The 13,832-nt window shown below is 40.1% G+C and overlaps 1 protein-coding gene across 1 annotated transcript in view; it reads right to left on the minus strand.

Annotated features, from left to right (window-relative positions):
* Nucleotides 1–1,561: 1,561 nt before the first annotated feature.
* The window catches only part of LOC117251413 (ephrin type-A receptor 6-like), a 232,696-nt gene continuing 220,425 nt past the window's right edge, over nucleotides 1,562–13,832 (minus strand). The window contains exons 13-17 of the mRNA XM_033617680.2: nucleotides 13,036–13,245; nucleotides 10,526–10,675; nucleotides 6,342–6,535; nucleotides 5,841–5,990; nucleotides 1,562–3,920 (exon numbers count right to left, since the gene is read on the minus strand). Of these exons, the coding sequence (XP_033473571.1) occupies nucleotides 3,806–3,920; nucleotides 5,841–5,990; nucleotides 6,342–6,535; nucleotides 10,526–10,675; nucleotides 13,036–13,245 (819 nt within the window). The 3' untranslated portion in view covers nucleotides 1,562–3,805. The remainder of the gene's footprint in view (nucleotides 3,921–5,840; nucleotides 5,991–6,341; nucleotides 6,536–10,525; nucleotides 10,676–13,035; nucleotides 13,246–13,832) is intronic.

The raw sequence follows: 13,832 nt of genomic DNA on the forward strand, positions 1-13,832 counted from the left end.
CCTGTGAACAGTGTCACAAGCTGTGATGCTGCCTGGGCATCCCAGCTTGTGACAGGTAATCCTATTAAGGCGAATTAAGTTCTGTGAACCACCCGGTGACCTGATCATGGAGTGTGGAGCTTTCCAGGCACCCCATCCTGATGCATTTGATTTACTATTGTAACACCTTTACCTTACCTTACTTTACCTTACATTAGCTTAATTAGAGCCACCGTCTGTCTGATCTGTGCTTTAATTCAAACAATCTGGGATAGAGTGTCACTGTAAATCTACAATTAATGAGAAATAACACATACACATTTGTAGCAGCGAAATAGGACTACAGGGTCATACATATTTTAAAATGTGTTCACTTAAAGATGCATACAGTACATACGAACATATTATAGTGTGTGCAACCATATATCTGTTTTAAAAAAGGGATGTGGCAAACTCTCAGTGGGAAAATTACGATGTATCCAATCTGAAAATTCTACATCTACTATTACTTTTTTTAATAATGATTTTAGGAGTTTAATTTGGACTTCTCACATGGCAGGTCTGAAGCTGGTCAGTGGTCCAACAGCTCCATCTTTTGGTTATCAGTTATGTGTACGACTTCATGTCAGTTCACAGGTTGAGGAGGTGGTAAAAGTCTGATATATTTCACAACAACAATAAAACAACAACACAAAATAAAAGCTTAATAAAGAGATGGCACTTACTCTGAAATTTGACTGAGGATTCTTTAATGGTGAGGTCTCCCCTAAATCAGTGGCTCCCAAACTTTTTCCTTAAAGAACCCCTTTTCTATCATTGAGTAAACTGACGGCCCCTGACTGACATATTTATAGATATTTCAAATTATATTCAATACATAACAATAACAGTACAGAACAACTAATAAACTGTACAGTTAACCCAAATAGCAAACCTAATAAATGCAGGAAGTTTGTATAAAACCAATGTTTTGGATGAATTTTGAGCAGATTATCTCCTGTAAATATTACGTCATGAGTTTTATTGATATTTTAAGGAAATTTTTGTATGAGTTTGTGTGTATAATTTTTACCAATAGTCTGTTTTTTTGGACAAATTCAGTGTGTTCTTCTCTCTGGCCTTGGCCATTGCTCTAACTTTGCTTGTTGATTGACTGTGTACTTTTAAAATATCTTAATGTGTAATTTTATAAAGGAGGACAAGGCTGTTCAACAGCAAGCGAAGGCTTTGTGAATATAGTTTGTGTTCAGGTTTTCACCTGTGAGGTTTTTTTGTGTCTTAAATAATACTTTAAACTTGAAAAATAACAATTTGATTTAGTTTCTCTCAGAAAAATGAATAAAATGCTGAGATATAGGCCCGCTGTATAATTTGTGTTAAGAAGTTTTCTTACGAAGAAAGCCTCAGGACCCCCTGTGAAACTTTGGTGACCCCTAATAGAGGTTGTGACCCCCAGGTTGGGAACCAGTGTCCTAAATTTAGCATTGAAAACAATGACATTTCACAGCCTAAAAGATAAAAGATAACATTTCTTCCTTTGAATTGCTGCTGTTTGGATTTTGACTTAAAAATGGAAACCAAATTAAATGAGCAGTCAACCACCAGAACTGTTCATCTTTATTTGCAAATAAATATTCGCTGTAACTGCCTCTTACAGTGTGCAAGATCTACAACATCTCTTTGGAAATTATAGAAAAATAAAATACAAGAATTATAAGTATACTTGTACTTTGTACAAAAGAACGTTCTAACATTGCTCAGCAGTAGAACATGCTAAACAAACAGCATCTGATATTCTCCTTTTTCTGTAGAGGGGTGGTGACCGGGAGCATGTGTGTGCAAATATGTGTGTGTGTGTGTGTTTGGATGTGTGTGTGCACCTTTGTTCTACTCCTGCAGGCCTGGATGCATAACTACATGTTGACCGAAAGGCACAGATCTCTGGATCCGGTTTGCCTTGGACATTAATCATCGAGCCCCAGTTTGTAAGGTAAACTGCAGCTGTAGAGGGGCGGGTGTTCTCCTGAATTATGGAATACAACTCAAACTAATGACTAGGTCCTGTGACTGCACTGAAACTTATGAACCACTCTAAAGTGTTTCCGTCTTGCATGGTTAACGGACTGTAAGGCATTCTGCGTGTGTGTGCGAGTGTGTGGGTGCATGTGTGTGTTTGTCACTGTTGATGTTAGGATGACACATGATGAGTTATGATGCTGCTGTTTATGTTTGTTCTCTCTCAGCTGTCCTTAGAGTCACTTCCTGTCTCTGCGGGACAGCTCTGTCCTGATCACACAATCATACTGACTACTGCCTTTTCTCACCTGTTCCCATCCACCAGGTTTTAGCTACTTCTGCTGCCAACAATTCAGCTAACTAGTTATATTCTGCAGCGCTGCCTATTCACCACTAACTGACTTAGCACATGAAGAAAAATGGCGATTTTAATGGCATAATCTGACAACTTGACATCATCTACTGCGGATCCAACGGTTTCGTTTCACCTTATGTCTATGTACACTTGTTTCCCAAACTGCCACAAACGCCACAACCTTTACATGACCACAATGTATGAACAGACTGGAGTGAAATCCATCCAGTTACTGTGCACCTATATGGCGGCTTATTCTGCTCTGACATCTTGGATCAACTCTGCCCCAGAAGTGCACTGTATTAGTGTGTGTGCAGGCAAAAAGAAAATAAAATGTATATGAAATCAGCTGATTCTGAAGAACCATATAAGTCCATGTCAAATTTCCAGACAAAAAAGTTCTGTGAACATTCATATGTTAAGACAGTGGAGATTGTGTACTTTCAGGCAATGAATAACATTCACAATCCAAAATAAATCAGGCTTACCGCACAACTGTGAGTACACCAGTTGCTAAAAAGTGTCAGTATAGACTTGTATGGTTGTTCATCTGAAGGCAACGGATCCAGTTCTGCAAGCTTATCATGTGACAATAAAAACAGGTGGATGGTGTAGTGTGAGCCTCATGTTTATGTGTCAACAAGAGTTCTCTCATGGCGCAATTCTTTATCTCTCTTTAGTCTGAGATACTGAGGTGACTGCATAATACTGTATTGCTGATTTGGATAAAAATCTTAAATAAATAAAACATCTTAAATAAGATCCAGATTTACTAGGGCTTTCACATACAGGACTGCACATATATAGATATTAGGTTATGATAATAATTATCGATTAATTGTCTATACACTTTTAAACATTCAACAAATCTCCGTAACTTGCTTCTCACTTCTTTCTTCAAGTATTAGCGTACCAGATTCTCTGGAGAGAGGGTAAACTAAAGCGATGCAAATAAAACCTTCATGATAAATTATCAAACTCCAAAATAAAAAATATTGAGGATACTTTTTTCAAATACTTTTCGATTGCACACCCGATAGCAGCTACATGAGCACATAACTCGGAGCGGAAAAAGAAAAAGAGAAAAGAAGAGTCAAAAGATTCAGTAGATTACGTTTGCAAATCTACATCTCTAGATATTGTTGCTCCACACACAAAGTACTGCTGCTGCAACAAGGCATTACATTCCCCTAAGTGAGGGCCTGGGCCAGTCTTTAAAGTCTATCAGGCAGAGCCAGGTATTCTGGGTAAGGGGTGTATAGTAGGAAAGAGTCTGTTACTACTGGATGTGAGGGAGACCAGGGGGCAGTCTGCTGTGGTAGTCTGTCCAATGACCTCCTGTATGAGGGGTTAAGACTCAGGCACAGGCTGTATCGACTGTCTGTCCAACGGTCTAGACTTCACTTCCGTCTTGTCCATCTATCTGTCCGTCCCAGGTTGTGTTAAAGGGTGTCCTCATACATGGAAACCCTTTTCCTGTTCGTGCAGTAGCTGAAGGCGGAGGGTCTGTACGCTGCTGGTGATCCGCCTCTGGTGGCCGATCAGCTCCACCCCTATACGCCTCACATCTCTAGGCCGAGAGGTGAGACACAAAAACAGACAAACACAAACAACGCTTTAAGGCTTACTCGTGAGGACTTTACATTGACTTCACTTATTTCTAAGGTTTTTTCAGAGAGGCCCTTTGACATCTATCCCCACTTCTATCCCCTTTGTGAGGCATCACAAATGAGGCGACATTTCTTGCAAAAGTAGATGTGGCTAAAATAGTGCAGGTTCTGACCTTGCTAACAGGACTTTTTACATGTTCACACATAAATGTACAGTTACTCTTCTGCTACATAGAGAAATGGATGCATCAGAAAATGCTATGGAGGTCTCTGCTCCATGTAGCTTTCCAGTAATCTGTTTTTACAGGCTTCTGATTGGCCAACTTCTTTGCGTGACTTTAAGGTTATGGTTATATTGCCACCTGTTGTAGATATTTTGTAACTTTGTGTACAGGTGTTTTTGTGAGGATGAAGGAGGGAAAAACCCTGTTATCAAAAATACCTGTGTACTAGTGGACTGGGCCTGGGTCGTGTTGGCAATGTTTACACTGCCTGGTAAAAGGCAGTGATGTTTTGAATACAAATATGCTATAAACTTTAATAATTATCCTCACTCTTGTAAGGGCTGAGTGAGGATTCATGAAAATATCTTACTTAAAAGTACATTATTCATTTTAAAAACCTTTCATGTATGTAAAAATATGTGCGCACTAAGTTTATTTGAGAAACGTATTGGTCACAATGCGAAACAAAACACACAAGTACAACCACAGGGCTGTATCAATCATTTAAAAAGGGGAGCAAAATCTCAAACACATGTTTTTATCAATTGTTGATGTGGTAGCCTAATTGTCTCCAGTGTTGAGATTTGGCTCCCCTTTTTTGGTATTCCCGAAATTTAACATTACACATAAGCCCCGTTTCCAACAAGCAGTTCAGTGTGCCTTTTTGCCGTTTCCACTGTGAAAAGTTGTGGATGGTACCAATGGAATTGTTCCGTACTTTTCCATTTTTGGTCCCCCCTCTGTTGGGTTACCTAGCACACAGAATTGTTCTAAAAGGTGGAGCTGTGAACACTGCAGTCCGTTGATTGGTCAAGAGCAGATGGTCACTCTTCCTCAAGGCTGAGTTGTGGCTGGTTTTGAGGTTTATATGTAACCACTGTTTATACTGTGGAAAGTTTTACAGACATTAGTGAACTGTAACTATAAAATGGTAGGATGTTTTACTGCCTCTCACAGTGACTGTGGTCTGAGAAAATAAAATTAACTGGGCCAACTACCGGCGACTTTTAAGGTTAGAAAAAAAAAGCATCGTGGCGAGTTGTTCCTGTGGGCTTCAGTGAGACTAAACCCCTGAGCTTGCCTTATTAGTAATAAATGCACACACCCACTATTTTTAAATATCCCATTGAGAGAGACTCTCCATGCAGCCTTTTCTATTTTGTTCTGAAAATGTTGGCGTGCAACCCCGTTCTGTGGACGATAAACAAGGTGCAGACTGATAAAGGAGGAAATACAGTGAGTGCTGGACGGAGCAGTGAGTGACAACAATCCCGCCCACATGAGAGAGTACTGTTTGCGGTTGAAACACTATGCGGACCTAGGGTCTAAGTACCATGTCTGCAAGGTTACTTCTGGTTCCAAAGGTACCATACCAAAAGTGTTTGGTGGAAACAAGGCTATTTATGCTATAGCATTGGAGAACATGTGAGACATCATATATGACATCATCAAGGTTATTTTCTCAGACTTCTGAAAGATACCTCCCAAAGCTACAGGAGACATTCACAGTCTGAATAGTATTTCTCATAACAAGTAAATTGAACCTTATGAGTAAAATTGATGGAGTATCCCTTTAAATCACTGCTGCTATAAAAGGTAGGTCCTATTTGGTTTCATGCCATCTAGTAATGGGTATGTTTTGGCTCTGCTACTCACTCAATACTCATCCTCGCCACAGAATCCAATGTGTTGTAGCCAGCTGCCATGAAATTGCTCTTGTACTGACTCATCTTAATGGAGTCCAGCCAGTCGCCGATGGAGATGAACATTGGGTAGTCCATTTCCTCCCCTGGAGACTCTGGTAGACTGATACAGAAAACAAAACAAAACAAAACCAGGTAATGTCAGATCCTGCCAGTATTTCTAAAGCATCTCAAAGGTGAACAACTTACCCTTCTGACTTAAAGAACTCACACTGACACACACCATGTCCTACCCTTAGGCGTAGGAGTAAGAGCATTTTATAAACTTTATTTGATATAGGAGAGATATCCTATCATAGCTTGCTGTTTATTGCAACTCAAATAACTCGGTTCTGAGTTCAGAGATGCTTGAAAAAAAAAAACACGGTCCCCTGTCACCTCTGCTCAAAAAAACACATACAGTGCATTTACATTTAAATCATTTCATGAAACTAGAAACTCCTCAATACCGTACCTCTGAATGTCTTCTACCAGTGGCAGCAGGCTGCTGGGGTTACGGATCAGCTTATCCAAGAAGGTAACAACATCGGTGAATTTGGGCCGATGACTCCTCTCCTTCTGCCAGCAGTGCAGCATCAGTTGGTGCAGGGCCACGGGGCAGCCCATGGGTGCAGGCAGCCGGTAGCCCTCTTCGATAGACAGAATCACCTGGAGAGACAGTTGGATGCGTTGAAGAATGAAGCGACTGCTGTAATAGAACTTAATTAGCCTGAAATTTGATGTATTCAGTTGGAAAGTTGAAGCTAGAGACTTGGAATTGCTTCTCTATGATCTTGCAGGCTGCAGCACACCACATAAACACAATAAACCCACATAGTAACATACCTGTGGCATTGTTTGGCATTATGTGGATTTGCATGAAAGGTCCAAGGCTCTGGAGCTGCATTTACAAGGCTATACAGTGCTACAAATTGATCCTACTCAAATGATTTTCTATGAATAACAACATAAAGCGAAGGTTCAAATCAAGTCCATGAAGCTTTTCACAATGCATCAGGGTATTGTAGATGCTGAACGTGTACATAGCGTCTCACACAACAGAAATGTATAACGTATGCCTGTATTTCACATACTATATCTGCTGAAGAGGTCCCATTTTATAAGATCTTTAGTCCCCTTTTACACATCGGTTTCACTTTGGTTATGTGTATATTTAACACTGAAGAGTAGCGTAACAAGACAAAGAATCTACAGCCACATTAGCAGCTACAACATGACATACTGTCATTTGATACATCGTTATTGTGAAAAGAATTAATTAAAGCCACTTTTAGATGCATTAATAATAGCTCTGCCTGTCCAATTATAAGCCTGCAGCAAAGAGACGGATTACCTGCTTGATCCTTCAGGTCGAAACAGCAAGCATCATCATATTTAACGCTTTTGGTAAGCTTCTATTATTTCCCATAACCTTTTCTTGGTTGTCTGATTTCCTGTGTAGTACAAATAAGTTTAAACTTGCTCTCTTATTCATGTGCCCAAACCTTATCTGTACTATCAATCAATTCCAACATGTACCGCATGCAAGTGTAAATTCCTTTTTAATCTGAGCTGATAGCGTGTAATACTGCAGCATCCATACAGCAGATCTCCATCATATCTGTGAGTCTATGGGAAAGGAAAGATTCATGTATCTTTGTAGGGAGCAGTGGTAAGTGGCTGACCAGGATGAAATAGTGTTTGGCTGCTTTTGTGGCTTGGCTGGCCTTTTGCCTTGGAAAGCACTTCTAAGCAATTCCCAAACAGCACAAATCCTCTGCAAACCCTGGGACCTTAGTGAATGTGCGTGTGTGTGGGTGTCTGTGTATAGATGTGTACGCGTCTGTGTGTAAGGGGTTGAAGGGATTACGGTGGAGCTTTCACACTCAGCGGAGAGAGGGATGGATCTGCTTCCTCCATGGCCCTTCCAATCCCTGACCACAGCCCAGGGATCAGCGGGTTGCTCAGCCACACTGAATCCACGGCTTTAAACTCCCCCTCCATCGGACCGGAGTCCTCTGAACCCCTGACCTTCACTGCTCTTTTCCCTTCCCTCTCACTCATCTTTTTCATCCTTTTGGTGAATCTCACCAGCATTTCTGTTCCTCCCCTCCTCTCTCTCTCAGAGGTAGGCTTTTGATGTGAGAACAGAGAACAGAACAGTCAGGGAGCAGGTTAAAGGGCAGCAATTTTAACAGATATAATGGAAAATAAACTCAGAATTTACTCAGTGGAGCAGGACTTGAATTGAGAAGTCAATATTGAGCTGTGCTGTATTGTTAGAGGTTAGAGAACCAGGCTTGTGAGGGGAATATTTGTGGAAACAGGTCTCTTCCATCCTTGAAGAAAGATCACTGAGATGCCTCAGAGAAAATCACTTGCAAGAATAGTCATGTTGGGTAAACAAAGGCAGCAGATGAGTTTCCATCTAAATGTAGGGCAAATCTAACCAAATTTTCAGAGAAATGGCAGACAGAAATTAAATTTTGTATTAATGAATGCTCTTCCTTCCACTGCTGCCATGCAAATATCTGGAGTTAGTTCACTGAGATAAGCAGTAGGTGGCGCTAATTCTCCAGTCAGGGGCCACTGCAGAAGAGGGTGCAATAAGATAACGTAATTAAAAGAACAAACAAAGGAAAACTATGAATGTATTATAATGGAGAGCATGCTGGAAAATGGAACTTTTTAACAACTAATATCACAGCTAAGTGCTCTTGGAAGAGTTCTGGTAACAGCGCTGTATGCACAAGTGTGTCAAAAGCCACCCAGAGACGACAAAGAGAGACTGTATGTCATCATTCATTCACTGAATCTATTTCCATTGTACTTTGTCACATTTACCTTTTATTGATATCCCAACTTTCCAGCCTCTCCTAAGTGTATTTTTGTTGTTGCAGTATTTAAAGATTTTTTTTTCAATTTTTGGCATTTCTATTCATTTTTTTATGTGCACATTTAAAATGTGCATAAAAGGATATGGATGGAATCGCACCGGGTGTTTCCATGTTCACTAGCTTATGCAGCTGTGTCAACCAACTAATTCTTTATATTTCCAAAAAGACAAAACATTGACATTAAAATGATTTATTTAGATGATACCATAAAGAGATAAAAAAGAATATAATTTAAGAGCTGAATTTAGAAATGAAATGTGACATTCAATTGTTTTTTTGGTTTGTTTTTTAAATACTACTAAAGTTTGGTGAGTGGCTTGTCAAAAATGTCTTGGTATGTTCAGACAGAATGTGAGGTGAGTTTTAGACATGGTGCAAAGTCAGTGGAAAGAAGGGAATGGGCATTTGCCCTGGTCTGAGCAAAGTGACTCAGAGACACAAGTTGAGAAAATGAAAGGAGGTGGATGGAAATGCACAAAGTGTTTCCATGCCATCTGGCCATCTTGCATTGTTAGGGTTAGATGGGTCCAGGTGAGAATGGGTATTTTAGGTGGATGCAGTCTTGGGATCCCTCCCCAGACGACTTAACATCCGTTCTCTCCTGGACCCATCTAACCCTAACGACACAAGATGGCCGGGGGGTCAACGACTCACATGTAACCTTAACAACTCTGAAACTCAGAGCTCACATCTGACCTCAATGACTCTGTAAGGGTTCACACCCACACAGAGTTTAAAGCCTGCGACTCTGCACCACTCTGTTAGAACTGAAGACGCCTCTTAAATGAGAGCCGAAATTTCTTCAAGAAACTCAAGCAAGTCCAGTTGCCTACGATATAGCACGTATGATTACCATGACCAAGATGACTGAGACACTGAGACACTGAGACAAGTCCACATGTCAAATATTAATGTGCTCAGAGACTTTTTTTTACGAGGGGAATAAATACTGCAAAAATGGTCCAATAGCACAAGTCAATAATTCACTTTGCCTTCTGTCTGAACACAACTTTAACTTGATGAGGATTTTCTGGGGGAATCTAGAATATTATATATATATTTTAAATTAAATGTATTTGCAAGGGACCAAAACCATTGGTCTCAAACAAGAAAAGAGATATTTTGAACCAGATTATGTAGTAGTGACCAACTGCAGTCCCTGGGGAGGTAAACATGGCCTATAATGACCTCAGTATCTCTAATATTCTCATTATGGACTGTAGCATCCTATAGGACAAACACAACTACTATTATTACTTCTTTTATTTGACTGACTAAAATTTGTTTAATATATCTCATATACGGCAGACTTGAGTAGATGTTCTTTATTCTCATTGCACACCTTGATATCAAATACTTCATGTTTCATACAAATCAAGCTAAGTTAAATAATTAAGACATCAGTCACAAAAGTGATGCCCACACCTCCTCCTCATCTTTTCCTCTGCAGCAGCTTTACCACCTCTTTTCAGAAATCATTAAACTCTACTTTGTGTCAGGTTCCTTCTCTGTCGAATCTGACTATGTGTGTCTTGAATATTCAGTTCATTGAACTTAGTGGCAGAAGCTTTTCGGATTAAGTCAGTGAGACTCGTGAGCTTTGTGATCGAGGAGGGAGAGTGAGAAGAAGAAAATGAGGTAATCATGTGGTTGTTACTTAATTGTTCTGTAAGTATAAAGAACATTTTCCTGACCGGGTCACTTGTTCTCCTAGTAACACAACTGCTCCATAAACAACCATTGTGATGACTTCAATACTCACATCCTGATTGGACATCTCCCAGTATGGCCGCTCCCCATATGACATCACTTCCCACATGACGATTCCATAACTCCATGCGTCACTGGCTGAGGAGAACTTCCTGTATGAGATGGCCTCAGGAGCGGTCCATCGGATGGGGATCTTACCGCCCTGTTCACACAAGCAAATACTAATTACTTTCATTTACTGCACAATCACTAGCACCACTCCAAAAATGATGATCACAACATATGAAACTTAATTGATATTGTTCCCATGCCTCAAGAATGTTGTGGCCATAGGATATTTTTTGTGCTACTAACCGAATCCTATTATCACCTTTTCTGTATTTATCACCTCTAGTATCCACCTCACCTCACCTCACCTACCCCCACCTTACCTCACCCTTCACTTCCCCTCCGTGGATTTCAGCCACAGTGTTGTGGAGCAGAAAGATAAACCTGGAACCATAAACACAGCATTTCCTTCTCACAATAACCTCAATACAAACCAGGAAATGGAGGTCACTGTGGGCTCAGACAGATTTACAGAATGGCGTCATTTCACTTTTTGAAGTTTAGCTTTTGCTATCAAAGGCAACTCCATCTCTCGCTGGCCTCAGGAGAGAAGGCAGAAAAATCAACATTTCCGCAACCTAATCAAGTCGGAGAAGAGCGATGCATCAGTTTGCTGATGTCTCAAGCTTACATAGATAGCATCAGTGCCTAAATACAATCTTGGAATAAAAAATTAAGTCTACCAATTTCCAAATGCCTTCCCAATACCGACAAGACTTATATTTTGGGGGAGAGATGAACTTGCTTTTGAGAATATAAATGATAAGATGCAACAACAGCAGGTAACTGTTCTTTGTTATGCAGTAACACAAGGAGGATCATCCACAGCACAGCTGGTAGGGAGTGTCTTGTAAGCTCACAGTACATCACTAAATTGAGTTGCTGTTTGCTAGGTCTCTACTCCACTGCCTTTCATAGTTCAAGACTTCAAACTCTACTTCTAATGAGGTTCTCTCACAAGGCCAGGAACAGACCAGGAGAAGTCAGCCAACCAACAGTGAACATGACTGAACTGAGAAAAACTTGTGTCCTTGTTATGACTGCTGAGATGCTGTAAATAATAATTAAGCTGACAGACTTGTTTTTTAAAATCACTGTATAGTTCAGATATCCGATCTGCATGGTGGCTTATGGTAACACACAGTTACTATGGTCAGTTTGCTAGAACAAGCTGAGGCAATTTAACAAGCACTACATTGAATATGTCTTAATCTATGCAAAAGTTTAATACCAACAAAATGAAGACAGCAGATTTTAACTTTAGGGAAACCATCTCTGGCTTTAGAACAGAGATTCCAAACTAGTGGGTCGTGGTCCAAAGGTGGGTTGCCCAGTGGACCGCAAGTGACTTGCAAACGTGTGTTAAAGTTTGTAAAAAAAAACAAAAACAAAAACAAAAAAAACTCACTTTAATTTTAGATACAGTAAATTTCCAGCACATAGCTTTTATTATGAAGTGCTGTTTTCTGCTGTAGAGTGAGTGACTAACTGACAGCTACTTGACAGAGACAGCAAACTAGCTCAACGACGTGGCCAAATGCAAGTATGACGACCCTGTGGCTGGACCAGTTTGCAACCACTGCTTTAGAAAACTCCTCCAGATGCCTTTTTTTAAGTGACAGCATTAAATAAATGTTCTGTCATTGAACACAAAAGCCTCACATAAAAACAATTTCCAACAATGAGAGGCATAAATGTTCATTCCCAGAGATGTTTAGTGTTGTCACTACCAGTACTTATATTTGTAGAGCTAAAACATACAAAGATTGTTGCAAAGAAAAGCAGGACGGCAATTATCTAAAAGGACTAGCATAATATTTTCACCATAGGCCCCTGAATGCAAACACTGGACACATATTTGAGAAGTATTGTTTTTGGGTCCAGCAACATGCCTGTCTTCTGCCCCTGATTCCCCAATCTGAAGTTTTTCAGATAAGCTCTGAGCAGAGAAATTGGAATTGAATCAATAAGGGTTTTGGAGGCCAGTGCCAAACTGCTGATACAAAATCTTAATATCTGGACATTTCATTACCTTTATTGCAATGTTTCAGGTTTTCCATAAAACTGCATCATTTCCAGGGTGAAAAATACAAAACAAAACAAAGCAGCATCTATGTAACTAAAATTAAAAGTCTATATCCATCCTGTTGGTTTCCCATTTAAATGAAGTATTTAGTGCGGGGGAGGGTGATTTGTACCTGTATTTGTGTTGTTTGTGTTAAAATCTGAAACTCTACAAATAAAATATATTGAAAAAATATTATTGTCACTGAAGTATTGTCACTCACATGTTGTCACTCACATGTTACAAAAAATGAATGAATCAATTTAACCCCAGTATGGAGCCTGTACTATAAGGATGTATTTTCTATAATAGGATTAACTCAGCTTTGTTAAACCTGTAATACATTACTAGCAGCTGCTTGGATTCAGAGATTTGTGTCAGGTTTGTACCGTTGTGGTGTAAGCGGCCTCCGGGTCGTCCTCCAGGACTCGGGACAGGCCGAAGTCTGACACTTTACACACCAGATTGCTGTTGACCAGGATGTTTCGAGCTGCCAGGTCTCGGTGAACGTAGCCCATGTCTGACAGATACTTCATGCCCGAGGCGATGCCACGCAGCATGCCAACCAACTGGATGACAGTGAAGTGACCGTCGTGTTGCTGACAGGGAGAGCAGGATACAGAGAGAAATGAGGAGCCATTGCGAAAAACAGAGACAGCACAGACAACCGGAGAGAATAGGAGGGTCGATAAAGATTGAGAGCAAAAACGACAGGACAAAGGAATAACACTGACACAACATAATGGTGTGAGCAACAGAATATATAGTGAAATACTTTAGTGATTTTGAGCAAACAAATTGTTTGTTCAGAATGCTAAAATGGGAATATTATCCTGGCAGTTTACTGACATTGCCATTTTAGCTTCTTGAGAACCCAAACGGAGACAAAGTTAAACTGCCTGTTTTTCTTGAGATTCTTAAAAATATTTTACTCTGCTTGGCCTCCAGCTAACCACAATATCCTTAACCCATGACTAAAGGTGCTACTCTGCATGCATGGCTTGAAATGACAAATAAAGATGTGCAAAGGTAGTGTTGCTTTTACAGACTGAGACAAAGGCCTTTAGTAGATGTATGTTTTGGGTTTCTCTTTGTCTTAAACTATAATAACTTCATGTTTTTATTTCCCACAAAAGTACCACCTGAGGCATGAAACAGACATATTCATACTTGAATTCTCTGACCA

The sequence above is a fragment of the Epinephelus lanceolatus genome, chromosome 14 (assembly GCF_041903045.1).
Source record: "Epinephelus lanceolatus isolate andai-2023 chromosome 14, ASM4190304v1, whole genome shotgun sequence".
Taxonomy (NCBI): Eukaryota; Metazoa; Chordata; class Actinopteri; order Perciformes; family Serranidae; genus Epinephelus; species Epinephelus lanceolatus.